The 19779-nt window shown below is 37.8% G+C and overlaps 1 protein-coding gene across 1 annotated transcript in view; it reads right to left on the bottom strand.

Annotated features, from left to right (window-relative positions):
- LRP1B (LDL receptor related protein 1B) overlaps positions 1-19109 on the bottom strand; it is a gene marked incomplete at its 3' end in the record, with an annotated part of 540296 nt that extends 521187 nt beyond the window's left edge. The window contains exons 1-2 of the mRNA XM_029284208.1: positions 18962-19109; positions 14077-14190 (exon numbers count right to left, since the gene is read on the bottom strand). Coding sequence (XP_029140041.1) covers positions 14077-14190; positions 18962-19109 — 262 coding nt within the window. The remainder of the gene's footprint in view (positions 1-14076; positions 14191-18961) is intronic.
- Positions 19110-19779: the final 670 nt, after the last annotated feature.

The raw sequence follows: 19779 nt of genomic DNA, 5'->3' as shown, positions 1-19779 counted from the left end.
TGTTTTGTTTTTGTTTTTGTTTTGGGTTTTGATTTTTTTTTTTTTGCTTCATTCAATTTATTGACAGCCACAGCCAGAAATCTGTGTGGGGTTTTAGAAATTTGGGAGACCATAAATGTTATCGCTTGGACCATTGATAATGTTCATTGATGTTGTAGGACATAGTGTCTCTGAAATGATACAGGTTCACCACTTTGACATATGATCGATTCATTGTGGATTGATAATCTCTGAAGAGGCTGTAATGCTGTGAAAAGTGGAGAGAAAGGGAAGGAGAGGATGACCACCAGTAAGGTGGCAGTTACAGTGGCAATGACTGTTAGAAGACCTGAAGCACCAGATTAGGGACAGATTACCATGGAGAGAACCTATCTATGTGGATGCTAAGAGTCAACAATGACTTGATGGTGTATAAGCAATCAAACCAAACAAATTGCATTGTTAAAGTATTTTAAAGGGAACTATAATTTGATCATATTTATAATTGCAAGATATTCCCCTTACGGTGTGCAGATGTGTCTGTAAATGTTTTATTTATTTAAACAAGTTATCAAAAATTCACAAGAATATAAATTGGATAAAATTATCTAAAATTACACTACTCATTGATTTGCATATGAATAGTACTTAAGTGCAAGTATTTATTTACTTATTGAAAGAATGATAGGTTCCGGCCCCTGAGGAAATGAAGAAAAGGAAGAAAGGTTTGAGTGAACTGAAGAACTGAAGGCCGTAGCAAACTCTATATGCATTTTATTCTGCACAAAAAAACCTCAGACAATAAAGAATCCCTAATACTTTTAATTTCTGTGACTTAGAACTTCCAAATTTGACAAGACAATTATGGAAGTATTCCTATCTTCTGGGGGGGGGAACACCATTGTGGTAATAATAAAATATATTATCTTTAAGGGTAATTTATATTTTGTAGCTTTAATTTGGACTAGGATAGGATAGTGATTTAAATCCAGCCGGGCCTACATACTTCAGTAATTATCTGATAGATGGTAGTGCAGCTTTGTGAAAGAATTATATTCCTGTGTAAGATTATACATAAAATGGAAGAAGGAGGAGAAGCAGAGATCAGAAGAAAGAAATGTACCTAAAGGAGCAATGAGCAGAGGCACCAGAGATGTATTTTCTGGGATTGGTGTGCAGATGTCACACAGAGGCAACTGATGTGGAATTCTTCTTCCTTTCTTCTCTGTGGGTGATCTAACTGGAATTTGAAGAACAATACTCCCTTTGGAGCAATTGAAGTAGAATAGTGTGAGGGAAAAGAATACCTCCAGCAATCATAACGGACCTTAACTATAAACAAGAACAAGTCTTAAGAGACTCCTAAATGTTCTAAGATGCTCTGTTAGCTTGTAGAAACTATGGAGGCTTTAGTATAGTTGTCTGTGTGTTGCCTCCGTGCTGTTCCTTTTTCTTTTCCAATGCACTTTAAACTAGCTTTTGGGACAGAAGCCTGAATAGAAAGCTGGGACAATGATTATTTAATTACACCCAGTCTATTTGTCTTTTATCAATTTTAAAGAAGGAGAAACCCAAACAATAGTCAGGGGAACCCATACAGATTAATCAGAAAAAAAAATGCCCCGTAGAAGGAGTTGGTTTAGAAAATGCTGGTAAATGCTATAAGCAAAAATGGTTTGGCATCTAATGAATGTCCCTACTAAGGTTGCCAAAGTCAATAACAACAACAGCAAAAAAAATAAATGTATTATTATGAAGCATATTTGCATTTGTTTGCTTTTTTATATATAATCTGGGGTGCATTTTGATTTCCCCCATGAACTCAATGTTTTCTTTCGAAGAAGATGGAAGCCAAATCAATATGACCGTTATTCCCATTAAAGGGATGTTTTGCCATCTTACATTAGATCCACCGAAAGGATAGTCACCATATCTCTGGCAAGATTATTCCAAGGGCTTCCAGCACCAGGAACAAGTCCCCCCCCACACCCCTCACCAATATTTTACTTTATATACAGTAAATTTAAATACAGTAAATATGGTCCTGGGGAAGGGCATTTCCTCCATTTTTTAAAAAAAATTTCCAGTTCTGTTCAGCTATAGGATCATTTAGATTATGAGATAGCATCTCTAGGCTATTCTTCTTTTCAAAATTCCATTTGTCCCAACTAGCTACTATGAAATCCCAAGGCACAACTTGCACATTCAGAAGGAAAAGCTTTAGGGGATGATTTCAATTGGAAAATATATATCAGAAAAAGAGTTATTTCTCTCACATCTCTTTTCCCTTTCCATTGCCCCAATCTGCTGCTCCCCTGTAACTTAAAAGAAGTATACAAGCACACACACACACACACACACACACACTCACACGGGAGCGTGAGAAATCATTCTTGCTATGTTTGATGTGCTCTTAACTTTCAAACTTTCCAGGTTCTAGATCAGAATCTTAACTTTGATTTTTTTTTTTACCTAGGTATTACACTGGCCAGCACTGCTAGAACAGTCCTGTCAGATGCCCCTTGGTGCAGGCCAGCATTCAGCTCCCCTTTACTGTTTCATTTTATTTATATTACTAGAGCAGGGGTCCCCAACCCCCGTGCCATAGACCAGCACTGGTCCATGTCATGCCAGAAACTGGTCCACGCAAACGAGCGAAGCCCCATCTATCCACGTGAGGGATGCTGGAAGCACATAAAAACATGCCAGTCCACAGAAAAATCTCTCACCAGGGAACCAATCTTTGGCACCCATAAGGTTGGGGGCAACTGTCCTAGAGTATTTCTCAGAAAAAAACTGAAAGACTGCAAAAAACGAGGAACTGGCCATTCTTACAAACAAACAACAACAAAACCAGTGCATATTTGTAGCCCAGTGTAATGCTGTATCTATGTAGAAAAAAAAATCAAAGTTAAAATGGACATAATAGAAGTAGGACAATTTGGAGTCAGTTTGTTTTCTAGTAAATGGATCTTCTGGCATCAAGGAGATACAAAAAAAAGTAATTCTGATTCCATCAAATGGTCATTTTTTTTAAAAAAAAGAATTTTTTAATCCCACTTGTATTATATTGATGAATAAATCAATGTGATGAACATATGTCATACTTCTTACTTCTCCTCTTTTCTCCACAACAGCCATTTTGTGACAATGCATTAAATACTCTGGAGATCTCTAGTCTGACTGTTCAGTTTCAATGTTTTAGTTTTTTTCTTTAAGTCAATCTATATAGCTGCCCATCTCACCTTTCTGTTTCTGGTTGGCACACATAGTTAACCAAATAACAAATTAATTAACCAAATTTTTAAAAAACAGTAAACAAATTACAGATCAATAAAACCATAAAATATTATGGTTCTGGTGTTAGGTAACATCAGAACTTATAAAAGAAATTAATATAACAGAAGCTAAATGTTAAGAAGATGGTTCTTGAAACAAAAATGCAGTTCCTCAGAAAATGAGTCCCCTTGATTCAGTAAGAGGAGTGGCAAAAATTAAACAAGTGTTGAAATGTCCTTCCTTCCTTCCTTCCTTCCTTCCTTCCTTCCTTCCTTCCTTCCTTCCTTCCTTCCTTCCCTCCCTCCCTCCCTCCCTCCCTTCCCTATGAGCTGAAAACAAATCTATTGCTGGAGTAATGGATTTGCTACCTATAGGAACACTTAAGTTACTTGAGTACAAATCTATCTGCAAATAAGCAAAATACTTCTAGTCGCTAGTGATCTCACCTTCCCCCCCTCCCAAAAAAAATAAACCAAACCAAAGTAAATGATATGCCTGGAATAACTCACCATTTTGTGTGTACTTTTTATAAGAGAATAATGAGTGATACTGCTTCTCAGTTGAGTATATCACTTATACTCATGAAAATAAAAGCAATGAATATGGGCCTCCATCCTCCTGGTGTCAGGCACAAGAAAACAGGAACCAAGGCTGTTCAAAGGAGTACAAGTTTAATCCATGCTAGCTCTCGACAAAAATTTGAACTACTAATAGTCAAAGCAAATCGGCAGTAGAGAAAAGTCAATGGAATCCATTGTGAACACGAAGGGACACCAAACTGATAATGTGCTTGACCCCTCCCTTGGGCTCAGCCTGGTCATCTACATCTGGCTTCCATATCCTCAAATGTTATTTCTTTTTTAAAAGCAGATGTTAGTAAAAAGTTGGCATCAGTTTGTCAGGGAAGTCAATAATCAAGTACTGATTATTGGGAAGCAATAAAAGAATGGAAGCAACAAGAAAAATTCCAAATGGACAATAGCTCAAGGAATTCCTCTATTTGAATATTCACTTATCATCCGGGAATACATGTGCCAAAGGAGCTTTTTCCAAAAGGCACCTAGACTTTCTTGTTTTGTTTGTCTGAAAATATTTGAAAATGTTTCACTTCTCATGAACTGAAGAAGCTTCTTGGATGAGAAGCAAAATGTTTTCAAACAAACAAACAAACTAAAACAAGGAAGTCCAGTTGTCTTTTGGAAAAAGTACCTTTGGGACAAACATGATTGGGAATCTCCACAGATATCTGGGAATAGATTAGAAAGAGTGAAGGTTTCCCTCTAGAGATGCATGAAGGTTTGTTTTGTTTTTTTTAATATCTGTTGCTTCCCTGCAGTGATCTGAAAGTGCCAAAGGATAAGCCCGTATTTCCAGTGTAAATCTTCGTATTGTTGGAAATGCGTAGCTGAGCCATAAAAGTCACACTGCTGCTGGCTGAAACAAAAACAAAATAAAAAGCCAGGAATGCTGGGGTCTCGCTATGAATTATTTGTGTATGTGTCCCTTAAAAAAGATTAATTTGCCCCTCTGTTTCTAAACTTAAACAAGCTCCATTTGCTTCTCGGAGCAGACACATTTTTTGAAACCTAGAGAAAGTGCAATTTAGCTGGCAATTAATCCTTAATGCGATCTAATTATTCCTGACATTTGGACATCAGGCACTAGACTTCAGGGGCCATATTAGTCTCCGGCACTGTTGTAAGCGTTTGCATAGAATTCAAGGAAGCGAACCGCTGCCATCAGCTTTCAGTTAAATTAACTTCTCTGCAAACCTGATCGGGAAACAAAAGAGGCATCAGATAATTAACCGTGACTAAAGTGGAAGAAAAGCTGACGGTCCCCTATGACCGCACTGTGCTGGTGATGCAGAATAAGGTGCAGTCTAAATCCTTTCCAAACGTGCAGCTGCGCATTTTATTCCCAAAGATAGATAAATTGTAGGGAATAAGCAGAGCCGACAAGTCACAGAGACCTGCATCGGCACAATTCTCGACTTGGTTTAGGGAATTGGGTGTTCTAATTTCTACTTGCAATCCTTGCATTTTGAGGGATAGGGGGGGTGACCTCCCCAGATCTTGGTCTCACCAAAGATAGGGAAAGGACGTTCTCAAACCTTGATTTATTTCTGGCTGTAAAGCACTTTGACACCCTAGGGTGAAATTCACCTTCTTAAGAAAGGCCAGCACAAAGTTTATGACTAAGTGTACCTGAGTGGATCATAATACATTTTGCTGAGTATTCATAGTGAAAATGATTTTGGCCTCGGTGCCATTTGCTTATATACATTTATAAAGTAAAAAAAAAACGGATGAAAAGAAATACACCTTTTATGGATGAACGTCACACTACCTCTCCAGTTGAACGTGAACAGGGAGACAAATGTGAGCTTAAGAAACAAGCTTTATTTATAAAGCAAATATTTTGGTCTGACGTTCAGTATCTCACCTGAAGAGGCAAGTAATCACACTTGGTATTTTTTTCACTGAAACACTCTGGTTTTATCAAAACAGGCAAGTTGCAATCCAGCCTGAGAGAATTCTCTAACTTTTCTATAAATAACATGTCAGATCAGAGCTTATTCTGTAACAGCTTTAAACTAACTTGTTAAATCTGGAACCCCAAGGATTGGGGACCCTTAGGCTTCAAAGGTCAACTCTCAGGGTTTCTTCTATAAAGACATCAAAGAATTCAAGAATCCATTGCCAAGTCCCATCCTCTCTTTTATCTATTTGTCTGTTCCACTAGCATCATTTAGTGACAGGAAAATGAACTCATAAAATAAAACCAATAACTTTGCAATCTCACAATAAGATTTTTTTCCCGTTTTGATGTGTTTATTAACTTTGAGTAATATATTAATTTGGATGGAGGTTTTTTTTACACACAACATTCTGACATAGAAATGATGTAACTAATAATTAAACCATTTATAGAATAATTTACAATCATCTGGATTTTTTTTTCCCCAGATCCACTGTTTTCCAATCAAGGACGAACATAAAACAAAAAGACCCTTTCCCTAGTTCCAAGATCTAGTGGCAGTGCTTTTTTTGTAAAAAAAAAAAAAAAAAAAAAAGGTGCCGGAACTCACACACATCATACAACCCGCCTTGCCTACCCTACAAGGTTCCATCCAAAAAAGGTGCCGGAACTCCTTTCTGGGCGTTCTATGACAAAAAAAAGCCCTGTCTAGTGGTATAATAGGAATACCTAGCACAGCTTTGACTATGCTACCTCTAAACACTCAGGATAATTTTCAATACACTCAAATATAGTTTACTGTTGATCCTAAGACCCAGTACAAAATACTGTTTATCTCTTAGGGTTTTTTTCTCTCTTATATAATGTCTACAACAAACCTGGCTGCAGCCATCTTGCTCGTTCTAGGTTGCCACATGAAAGTGTGTGTGTACGGAGTATTTTTGCTAGTCTAAACAGTTCTGTGTCCTGTGGGAACCAAAGTCATTCTATTAGTTAGCTTAGAGGGTTGGAGATTTTGTTAGAAAGCCCACCAAACTATTCTATTGGGAAACGTAGCTGATTACATAGCACTGGGATAGGAAGTTTGACTTTGTAATAGTGTAACTCTTTGGAGGGAATTTTAGATTTGGTTTCACTTTTGACCATGCCAATATTTTGTAATCAATAAACACGTTCTTTGAGGAAACTCTAGCCTCGGAGTTCTGATTTAATTGGTTTTAGCATCAGAACCATGACATGTACTATATATTGAAGCTGGGGACTTCACATTCAGGTTAGATGAAGCTGGTAGCGATTCTAAAGAGGTCACATCATTAGCAGTTTCTTTTTCCTGATGACCAAATGATTTAAATCTAATTTTTGATTTACATTGGATTCCAAAGGTCACATGCAACCAGTGCTGAACTTATCATAAAATCATAAGATCATAGAATTGGAAAGGACCACAAAAGTCATTTAGTCCAACATTCTATTCTCCGCAGGATCTGTTGAAGCATTTTGTTTAACCAACCTTTCCAGTAAAGCAGAAAATAGAATCTCCTGAGGCAAACAATTCAGCTGCTGGAGAGCGTCTATTGTTAGGATATTTGTCCTAATACTTCACCTCTATCTACTTCCCTACAACTTCAACCTATTGTTTCTGGTTCTGTCCTCTGGAGCAACTTAAAAAAAATACTCTTTCTATATAGGGGTCCCCAACCCCCAGTCCATGGACCGGCAGCGGGCCACAGCATGCCAGAAACCAGTCTACGCAAACAAGCAAAGCCCCATCCGCGGGATGCAGGCAATACATGAAACCATGCCTCCGGTCCACAGAAAAATCTCTCTCCACAGAACCAGTCCCTCATGCTCAAAAGGTTGGGGACCTCTGTTCTATATTACTCCTTCTTCTATAGTCATTCCGTAGCTATCTGAAGTTTGCTTTTAAACTTCTTCCTCATTCTTCTCTTTTATAAATTTAACACATTCTTCAACCATCCTTTATAGAACTTGTACCACTTCTCTGAGTTTGCTACATTTTGTTGATGTCAGTTTTAGACTGTGGTGCCCAAACTAGACACAATATTCCAAGTAGAGTCTACCAAAAGCAGAATAGAGTGGACAATTGCATCTTCTAATCTGGAATCTATTAATGGATCCTAAAAGATCCCCTGCCTTTTTACAAGCTGGATGGCCTGGCTGGCTCATGCCAGGACCCCCAGATCCTTTTCATATGCATCATTACTAAGCCAGGTCTACCCACTCTATATTTGGGGCTTTCCTTTTTTATTCTGGTTTCTCATCCCAGTTTCCCATAATGATCAGTCACTCTAAGAGCATCTCCTGCATGTCAGAGGCCACCCTCAAAACTTCTTTTTCTTGAAATGTACTGTTACTCTTCCTCACCAGATAGAGTAGAAAAATGAAATAGTTGTACAATAGTTTAAAAAAAAATAAAAAGCACCTTTCTATATAGAGCTTTGGTGTTAATTACGAAGCAATGGTAGTATTCTGTCCTCCCTGTTAGTGTCCTCCATAGGAAGCAAAAGCATTCAGTTTCTCTGTTGTCATTCAGGAGTCTGTTCTGTTGTCATTCAGGAGTCTGTTCTGTTGTCATTCAGTTCTGAAGCAGTTCTGCTTGGTCAGTTCCTAGCCTTGGGGTTCGTATTCCTCTCTCAAGCTAAAGGCACCACGGTACTGCTTCAAGGAGCGAGCAAGCAGAATGGAATAGCTACTGTTGATGTTTTCTCTATTTGGTTTCCTCTCTGGGTGTCTCAGAAAGGACACTAAAGAGGACAAGGATAGATAGGGGCAATGGTGTTATGATAAATGTATATCCTTTAGGTGTGTCCCTAACTGCCAAACAACTGATTGATATGCTAGGCATTGTACCTCAGCTCTGCTCTCTCAAAACCAAAATTCCAAAAAGCTAATAATTGGCTGTCATGGGGCTAGATGAGCCAGATGTGGGAAGTCTATTTTTGTCTCCTTATTAGAAAGTTGGAGGAAATATTGAGCAGCTCCTCTGAAATAGTCAGCATTTCAGGATCTGCTAGGGCAGTGTTCTCAACCTTGACAATTTTAAGGCATGTGGACTTCAACTCCCAGAATTCCACAGCCAGCACTGCTGGCTGTGGAATTCTGGGAGTTGAAGTCCACATGCCTTAAAATTGTCAAGGTTGAGAAACACTGTGCTAGGGTAAAAAGCTCAAAAGGTGCTTGGAAATATTTCTAAAGATTTGTGGTGGAAAATGTTGTGGTGTGGAAGCACCAGAGGTATTTTGCTAATCTCAAATTGATTCCAATTGGCATGTTTGTCTCTACATGTTCATGTTCTATTTCCAAACTGTTGTTTAGGGAATATATTTTTTTCCCTCAGATATAATGAAAAACAACGTTTGACATGGTGCTGATATATATATCCATGGATACTCTTTGAATTCCAAGGCTGAATGTATTTTATTTTTAATGCTACTGTTTTTTTGGAGCCAAGGGAGACAATATTCCAAATAGAATACTTTAATAAAAGTATCAGTCTGGGGTAAAAAAATAAGACTGACAATCTATTTGTAGGTAGAAAATAACAGTTCTAACCAGGCATTTGACAATTTACCAGAGAGAAGTGACAGCATCTATTCACAAAGGCAAAAATATCTGCCATTCAACAAACTCCAGTATTCCAAGCCAGGGAGTTAATAAAGTAAGCCTGACCACTAAACGTTACCTCGGATGAAAAGGCAAGACAGCAAAGAGATTCACAGTAACCAGTACAGATACAGTTACATAACTGTTCCCCTTAATATATTCCAACTAGAAAACAGAAAGATAATCACATTATTTGAGAGATGGTATGTTTTCTTCTTCAATATGGAACCAACATTTGTTTATTTTCTAAAACAATTACTACCTGGCAAGAATTTATGTAAATAGATGCTACGAAATTGTACTTCAATACATGGGAATGAAAGGCCGTGTAAAGCATATTGCAGTAATCCAAGGCATGTTTGGCTGTAAGCAATGCCTCCCAATCTAGGAATGGGGACCACTGGCATCTAGGGTAGAACTGTGTGAAGGTTGTCCTGGCCACAGCTAACCTCTGCTCCTCAAGCTGTGATTCCAGCTGGACCCCCAGATTGTGCACCAACTCTGTCTAGGAAAGTGTTATCTCATCATGTTGGAAAATCATCAAATGCAGATGGCCTAAAACCCACAGCTGCTTAATCTTATCAAGGTTGAGTTCTTCCCCATTAAGACCCACATGGTTTCCAGGCACTGTGGTCTGTGATCATGCGTGTTTAAAGCTAAGTGTTAAAACTACAGTGACACAGTAAAATATCATTTTAGATTCACAGTATCTATGTGCACTATAGCAGATGTCCCTTCTGTTCATAACAGCTGCCCAATCAAGCTGGTTGAGCCTAAATGTGGGAAGACTTACCTGAACTTTAAATTTACAAATGAGCTGGGCATTTATTATGCTCATGGATAATAAAGAAACAATTCCCTTTTTTCCAGCACCAATTAGCAATTGTCCACCAGATTGCAAGAACATAAGCAAGCGGTCAGAAAAAAAAGACCTGAACTCACTGGTAGCCTCACATTGCAATAAACAAGGACATACATTCAATTTTGCAACTACTAAGATTGTTGGACGATCAGGCACAAGAACAGCCAGGGAAGTTATTGAAGCCTAGGAAACAGACCCCTTGTCAGTCAGGAGTGTTGATTTACCACCAGCTTATCAAGTACTTAGGAGGTGAGGGCTTGGCAGCACAAGGAAACAATAGCTAATGCCTTAATAGCCAGCCATTAACACCCCAATCAACATCTAAAAAGCTACCCATGACAGACACCATACAATACCACACACAGAATAGCCCAAAGCACACATTCTGCTAGAAAGAAGTTCACTGAGGATGGGCTCCAGCACAAGTCTGAAAGCTTGGAAGACTAAACCTCCGGTCCCGATGACCAGCCCAGATTGGATCCCATAGTATTGATCCCGTCAAGGCAGAACTTTCTCAGTTCATTCTGAAATATGAGACCATCTCTTGTCCAGCTCCTACTCAACAGTAACAACGTGAAATAAATAATATTAATAATTGCTTAAGTAGCTCAACTGGGTAGAAGTAATTTGGATGGATCCACTTAGTGCTGCATTTAAATTCAATGGCTTGTAAGTTCCCAAAGTCTGTAGAGGAGCAGCAACTGATAGGTTTCTCCTCTGCCAATAAAGGGCAATGTGACAGATTGCATATTTGTTCTGAACATTGGAGACGCTAGCTCAAACTCTCAGCTAAGAGTTATCATGAATTCTAAATCACCATGTAGCACAATGTATATGAGTGTCTCTGTGTGTATGTCTGTGTATGTCACTGTGAGTGTGTACCATATAAATTTTGCTTGTTTTTGCCTGCCATCTGTAAACATTGCCTTTATTGTTTTACCTCCTGGGTGGTGATGACATGGAATATTCAAAAGCTTGGGTGGATGTGTCAACGGTATAGCCTATATGGCAGCAGTGAAAGATGGATGTGATTATGGAAAGCCTCAAGCTTAGAAACAAGGAGACTAGAAGCAAAGCACTTGTAGGTTGAAGGGTTAGAAACTGACATGAGAAGGCTGATTGGGAAGATTTGTTAAGAGCTGTGAAAGGAGGCAAGGCAAAGGAGAGGAAAAAAATACTGAAAGATGAAAGACGGAATGTAAAAGGAAAGGTGAAAGCATCATAAGGCAAACCTAAAAGGACGATGTATTCTTAGCAGAATAGAAAAAAGCTGATGACTGATGTGCTGATATATGTTTCAAAGAGGGGTGAATAATAAGTGTGAAGGATTATAGCGGATAACAAATATGGGAAGAAAAAATTGCAGCTACAAGAGAAATAGGAATTCTGAGAGAAACAGAAGTCAAAAAGAGGATTAAGGGGGAAACAAATCAAACGGACAAAGAATTAAGGGAAAATGTTGGCCCTTGACAATAAAAACATAAGTAATGGATTTTTTTTGGGAGAATAAAGACCAGGAACCAGGAAATGGGAAGGATGTTGGAAATTGCCTATGTATCTCTACAACAAGCAGCACATTAACCTCAAAGGTCACGTGTTTGTGAAGTCTAAAACAAGGAGCGGCAGAGCCCAGTGGGGCTGGGACACCTGCTGTCTCTCACATACACTTTCCCCCCCTAAAACTACTTCTTTTTCACATTTTCCTTTCTTTATGAAATCCCTTCTTTGTCTTGCAAGCAGTAGATATTGATTGCCGGAGATCAAAATTGATCACTCGGCTTTTTCAAGTTCATGGGTTGAAGGCCACATGAAATTAAGGGTCACCTGGATCCCTGAACTCAGGTTGCCTGCCTCTATTCAGAAATGTTAACCTCCTTGTTCTTCTTTAGCCTTCTTCCTGTTGATTAGTAAGATCACAATCTACAGAGTACAGTGATTCTCCTGTCATCTGTGGCAGGGTTAGTCTTGCTCCAGATCGATTCGGTCACAACAGACTGTCTTTTGTTCGTATAATTACAGAAAACATATTCAAGGCAAATAAGCACTCCAATTACTATTACCCTGCATATCTATATGAGGGAAGGGATATGGACATAGGGGATTTTTAATTTTGCTGTTAGATGTAATCTGAGATAGATGTCCCATGAAGACTGCATTAAGATCTTCAGAACTGACAAAGCAAGCGATTTAATTATTTGTAAATTTCATGAACATCTCTAAAAGGACTTCACCCTTCGTGCTATGACTGGGATAAAAGTGAAGTAAGATGAAAGACAAGGGTGGAATTTCCTATGGCTACGAACGTTCTGTATAAAAGCTCTTCTTTTTTGCAATCACATTAGTACTGTAGAAGCCCTTGAATGAAATGGCCTCTTATATACCACTGCATTTATTGGTATCACCATGTAGGATAATGATGAAGAGTGCAGAGAAAGAGACAGAAATAGAGGGAAAAATAGCTGCCTTTTTTGCAACTTAATGTGTTGCTATAACAGGTTCCACTTCTGTGAAAAATAGCAAGGGAAAGGATATGTGCTTCAATCCTGAGGTGTCTTTAGCAATGGCAAGAGACCAGTTGAGGGAGGCATGAGATTTCCTTTTCAAACTCCTGAGGCTTACAAAACTTACCAACAGTTTTTTTCTTAGTTATCCGCACTTAAAGGAAAACTAGTTGTCTATCCTGAATTTAGTGCCAAATAATTTCAAGTAGGTATGTACAATTAACTGAAATAGTCCAAGCTAAATTGGAAGTATGACAGGATACCTAGAGAAGACAAGATCTAGTTCCTATTAAACAAATACGTTAAAACTGCTACAAAACAACATGCAATTACCATTATTCTATAATTGCTAATTAATTGGCATTCATCAGTCTTTTAATTGCTGCCCCTCAGTACATGACGTACCTTGTATACAAATAAACTAAGGTTTTTAAGCAGTCAATACCAAACTATGTTTGTGGAGACGGAATCACACGATAAAATACAGTCACTTAAACAGCATCATTCATTTTTACTTCATTGTCTAAGTGTTTTTTTTTATCTCGCCTTCATGTGCTCTGTGTTTTCCAGTCTTCGGCACTGTCTTTCTTCTCTTGCCTTGCATTTCACCTGAAAACTTTCTCAGTTTCATTACTAGTTCCTATTACACAAAATGATTGTCCTGGGGACATGAAACAGAACTCTTCATTTTGTACTTTGCCGAGGAAACTAGGAAATATGAAGATTTAATATAATCTAATCAGAAGACCACGGTGTTGGGAAGAAGCCTATAAGGTTCTCTTCTGTTCTCTCTTATAATAGCTCTCGGCCACAGAAAAAAAACAAGATTATTATTAATTATTATTATTATTATTATTATTATTATTATTATTATTATTATTATTATTATTATTATTATTATTATTATTATTATTATTATTATTTATGTTTTATTAAAGCTTTTCCTGACATTTTTCAAACATTGCTTCTTTCACCTATTACTTTCTTTTCCTCTCATTTTCTCCTGTTCCATTTTTGTTCGAGGTCTCTGTGCTCTCTTTACTTTTATTGCAAATGACATCTGGTATGCTATTATTATTTCGTTCCTTCCTTTCCTTTGCTTTTGCTTTGCTGCCTCTTCTAGGTCAGAAAAGAAATACGGAACACATGCTTGGCTGGTATTGTTCATTCTAATGTGAGGTATATTTTTTTTTCATTTTTTAGAAAAGCATCTCTTCATTCTGAAAGTGCATTTCTTCAAGGGTTTTAATCAGACCTCGTTAAGATTCTGCTTAGGACATTAAAAGAAAAGTAAGCCCATCTATTACAGTGGGAACAGTTCAAAGGAAACCAGGATAACTTTTTACTTACACGAAGTCTCATCTGATTCATCGGGGCAGTCCGAGTCTCCATCACAAAGCCAATTCTGAGACACGCAGGTCACACGATCATGACAAAGAAACTCTCCTATCTCACATATGTGGTCTGTAAACACAAGCAAAGTGAAAGAATGGAAATGATTAATGAATGGATAATCAAAAAGAAGCAAGACGATTAATGAAACAAGAAACAGGCAATATAGTCTTTTCCTTTCATGAAATCCAAAACACCTGCCTGAAAACATCTACATTTGTGATTTGACACAGATATGACACCTCTTCAGAAGCATCCTGTGTTTATGCTCAAATTGTCCTATTTCATTGGATAACATGCTCACTAATGCACAAATAAAATGTAGGCTACAGGGGAGAAAATACACAACTGTATCCTACAGTGGTCTCTCTCTCTCTCTCTCTCCTGCTAATTTTGCCCATTTCATTGAAGAATGAGCAGAGGTTTCCAAACCATCTTGGATTATGGTCCTCCAAGGGGATCCCAACACATCAGGCCTCCAAAATAATTCACAAATACTTCAGTTTAAGTAGGAAAATATCCCTGTGGATTTGCTGCTGTTTGTCTACAGTTTCTGAACTATGGAGCACTACGATTGTCGGTGACATCCTATAAGTGCTAATAAGAAATAACCTGGGGGTCGGGGGGGGGGAACTCTCCAAACCTTTCTCCATTTCAGAATCAGAAACAGAGATAGAGTAATTGCAGGGCACGCTAAATATTTTGAGCACCTCACTTCCGTGCCACTTATTTTTTCACAAAAGCACCTCAAGCAAGACATTGCAATAGAATCTATGTTTACTGTAGGAATAGAAATCTATTTGCAGTACAAAAAGGAATGTGATGCCCACATTCTAGTTTTGATATGCCCAAAGTTATAATAGAGCCAAAACAGGCATCCCAAACAAGAAAGAGCAACAGTTGTGTACACCTTTACCCTTCAGGCCTACTCAGAAGCAACCGTGGCCATCAACTGAAACAGAAGCAGGTCACATTTAAAAAAGGTCAATTTAGACCGCAGCCTCCTTAGAGAAATTTAAAGTGGAAATGCAACCTGCAAATAACACAGTAGATGGTTTATCCAATCCACCTCTCCCACCTTTTCTTTTATTTGTCCTGTTAATCCAAAACCAAGCACTTTTGAGGGTTTGGATTATCTGTATGCAGTTCCACCCTAGATTTTAGTTCAATGGATTTCAATTAGATTTATTCCTAATATATTATAATAATATCTACTCAAATCATTCTAAGGAAAAAAAATCACATTCATAATCTGTGCTTCATGGAAAACATAGACCTAAACTGTTGTAAAATGAGGGGATGAAGTGGTAGATTAAGTTTTCCAAATTATATATGTCTTTGCCCTTATTTGCCTACAGAAATATTTACCCTTCCAGTGAAGTCAAGAAAACATATCCACCAATATGAAATGGGCACTGAATAAGAATCTCCAGGAAAAGCATTACAAGAGGGAAAACTAATAATAATTAAAAAAAATGGAATCTGCTTTCAGAGTAGTTTGATTTTATCTGCTTGGATCCTGTCCCCCCCCCCCCCCGGAGAAGTTTATTTTGAGACTGAACTTTGGAGAACATGGNCCCCCCCCCCCCCCCGGAGAAGTTTATTTTGAGACTGAACTTTGGAGAACATGGTATTCCCACATTTGTGGCAGTTGATTGATACAGAATTCTTCCACTAGTAGTCAACAGGGGAGTTCAGTATTCAGCACTAATTTGCCACTGTGAGGTGTCAGGATCATCCTCCATCATCCAGGCATCTTAGGAGGAAGACATTCTACCATCCTTGGGAATATTAATGTAAACTGATGCCAGACACCTATCAAGACCAACATCTGGCCTTGTAATCTAAACTTGTAAAAAACAACAAAAGCAGCATGTCCTTTACAAAGTCAGGAAGACTTTGATTTATTATGCCTTCTCTGTTATGTTGCCTGCCCTGTGGAATAATCTCACCCCTGCAATGTGGCTAGCCTGACCCCATTAGCCTTTGGGAAGGCTTTGAGGACCTGGATGTTCTCTTAAGCATTGGGGCCAAGAAGGCGATGGCCTCATCCTGACAGAATTAATATATGAAGGGCAGACTGGTTGTGTGTGTGTGTGGGGGGGGGGTTGTTGTGATTGTTTTAATGAGTTTATTATATTGGAGGGGGTTGGTCATATACCATCAGGAATCACATTTCTGAAGAAGGGGGAACTACACAAATCCTTTTAATTATTATGGTAAATCCCATTGTCAATCAGATGTTTATACTGGATTTGGCATGTTTGTCCATCTAGTGGGTCCTTCCCTAGGAGCTGGGATAGGCACACGTTGTTGTCTGATGGTGTTAAAGATCTCATTGCAAGATGTAAGCTGTTCCAAGTAAAGCTGCCTTTTGCATTTGGTTGATGGCAATTTTGTCAGTGTGGTTTATGGCCCAGTCAGCCAGATGTTCAGACTGTATTTAACATTTTATCCACCTATCAAGTCTTTCCCAAGGACCTAGGATGTTTGTTGGTCTTAAAGGTATCGTTACAGGATGTAAGCTGTGGTTAAAGTTATTATTATCAATATTATTATTATTATTATTTCTGTTGCCACAAATTCTGGTGGTGACAGGATTGCTTTGTTGTTGTTCTTGTTTTTGCAAAGAGTTATCAGTTTAAAAAAAGCTCCTTTGGGATATTAAACATGCTCTGGAGCTCATATATGTGACAAATGATATGTGATATAGGTTTAATTTCTTCCTAAATGTCCCTCAGTAGATTTCTGAGTCATCAGGTTGAGTTCAGTGGGTCTTGCTCCCAAGGAAATGAGTTTAGGATTATAACCAGAGAAAGTTAAACAGTTTAATAAACAGTTGTGAAATACATTGAAATTAATTGGCATTTGCAGCAACACTGTAGAATTGCTACAATTGCAAGACATATTTCTGGAATATATACCAAAAGATTCTCCAGTTTAAAGAACAATTGTTTTATCTATCTAGCCTATCTGGATTAGTTTTTAAAAAAAAAATGTGAAATGTAATATTACAACTGTTGCAGCACCTTAATGAATAATGGTTGTCATATTATTATGAGCACTAATACTATTGTCTCCTCGTGTAGATACATTCTTGTTCCAGAACAAACACATTTCTCAAAATTATGTTTCAAAAGCACAGAAAAATAATTTCAAGAAAAATTATGATCTCTTGTAGCCTTATTAGTTGACTAGAAAAAATAATTAATCCTAATTAATGCGAAATAGGCAAAATCATGATCTGCATTGGTGTTCATAAAATTGCTTTTGTTTTTCTATAACAGCGGATTTTAAAATTAGCATCCCTTGTCGATTATAATTTACAGTCTATTCTAAAATGTCATTTTTCATATCAACTGCATACTGATGCACACTTAAGATCGCTTCACAAGGGGCCTAAATTTCGTTCCCCTCATATCTCTAATGCATCTACTGGCTTCAACTCTGCATACAGATAGGCTGCTTAAGTTCTATTGATTTTAATGGAATTGATGCATCCAAACTGTGTGGGATTTCATCTGCAATTTTTCATCAACACCTCTTGGTTCCCAGTCTCTGGTCATCCTTCAGCAATCTTTATGGTTCTAGTATGAGAGTTAGTTCTCAGAGTCAGTATTAAACAAGATAAGAACAAATATGACCTTTATGAAAACAAAGGACAGATGAATGTGCCCAACCTGCTCAAAAGAGGAGGCCAGATTGTACATTACATAGGGTAAGAAGGATAACAAATGCAAGAGTCTGAATGCTTTTAGAAATAGAGCTAGTCCTAGAATCAAAGCAGTTGCTGAACTTATTATAATCAACTTCAATAACTATTTCTTATCCTAAGTTCTTGGACTTTCTTGTGAGTGGTTCTAGTCCAACTTAATAGGTAGGACATAACTACATTAACAGGTTTGTGCTTGATGCTCTCTGAACCTGGTTGATTTCTTGCAGATGTTTCATTACCCAAACTAGGTAACATCTTCTGTGCCTTCAGCAAGGAAACAACCACGCTCAGAGAGCACCAAGGTCCCCACAGGTCTGTATCCAGATAGGACATCCATCAGAAGCTGTGATTGTATATAAAGGATGACACATGCACCAGTTCATTCTGCAAAGAATAAAACATTGTAGTTGTATCATGACATCTGACACAAGGGCATTATTTACATCATGTCATCATTTCCCCCTCTATGTAGATGTCCATGTTTATATTCCAGCAATGCATCATGGGGAGCAGAATGGGGTATTTGGATCCAAATTATGTCATTGGTGATCAACCCGAACCCTACAACTGCAATTCTATCTATGCTATGGCCAAGTGGCAATAGGTGAAATCTAGAAGGGCATCAATATAATTGTACTTTTGCAATTTCTGGATTATTACATTCCTTCATCCATTTATTTCTTCTTTTTCCTTAGTCTGTTCTGCCCTAAAATAGTGTTAACCTATGCAAATAATTAGGACTCCCTAAACCAAGAAGGGCCTGCAAGTTTTACCTGTTTTTTTTTTTAATTTTCCAAAAGTACGTTTATCTATTCAGAAAATGTCTGTTAAGAGGACAATAAGGGCACAATTGGAAGACAGGTGGCAGCCGTTGTCTGCTTATAAATGTGAAAATTATCCTTTGAAGACATCCAGTTAAACCCCAAATGAACCTAAAGCTTAATGGTTGTTTGTCTTTGGTCTCTTTGAGGTCAAAAATATGTCCTGAGTATGTAAGCTGGATGAATGTAAATTAAGAAAAGAAGGTCAATAGGTCTTTTTAATGGAGAAAAAGGAGAAATTTTAACTAAGTACTTTTTCAGAATTTGCATCTCCTTATGCTAACTTACAATTTTAATATAAACTAACTGTTGCAATAGTTGAGCTGTTCTTCTAGTCTTTTAAAAATGCTCATTCTCTCTTTTACTGCATACTCCATTTTCCCTGCTAAGGGATGAGAGGTCCAGCTAATTTTTAAATTGTTTGTATCCTCTACCTTTTCAAATGTTTCCATCATTATTCCATCAGATTCTCTAGATCAGGAGTGTCCAACCTTGGCAATCTTAAGGCTTGTGGATTTCAACTCCCAGAATTCCCCAGTCATCCATGGCTGGCTAGAGAATTCTGGAAGTTGAAATCCACAAGTCTTAAAGTTGTTCAGGTTGGACATTCCTGATCTGAATAATTTGTCTGCATCTGCTCAATAATTTGAACTGCATCTGCTCAAAGAGCCCAGAGACATCCCCCCAAAATCAAATTTCCCATATTCTAGCAGTTTGGAAAGCAAACAAAACACAGGTAGCATGGCGCTTTATCTCTTCATGTATGAAATGCACATGTGTGAAATGCATTTATTAATTTCTCTTTGGAAATCTAAAAGAAGATGATCATCATCCCACTGAGAGTTAGCGAGACAGGTTGCCTGGCCCTCACATTCCATATTACAGTCTGCAATTGGGGAAGGGAGAGTTAAAAACTCTTAGATGAATTAGACCTATACTATTAGACCTGTATGATATATGATTATGACTTATTGTAAGCTTAAGCACACTAGAAAAAAATATGGCTATTTTCTAAAACATTTCAGTCCTATTTCTCCATCAGTTTATGAATGTTTATTAAAAAGACCACAGGAAACCTATATTTTCATGCAATATTTTCTAATGTGCTCATATAGATTATCCTGC

This window comes from Protobothrops mucrosquamatus, unplaced genomic scaffold, assembly GCF_001527695.2.
Source record: "Protobothrops mucrosquamatus isolate PMUCROS unplaced genomic scaffold, P.Mucros_1.0 scaffold429, whole genome shotgun sequence".
Taxonomy (NCBI): domain Eukaryota; kingdom Metazoa; phylum Chordata; class Lepidosauria; order Squamata; family Viperidae; genus Protobothrops; species Protobothrops mucrosquamatus.
Note: the sequence above shows the minus strand (reverse complement) of the source record. Positions and strands in the feature narration are given on the sequence as shown.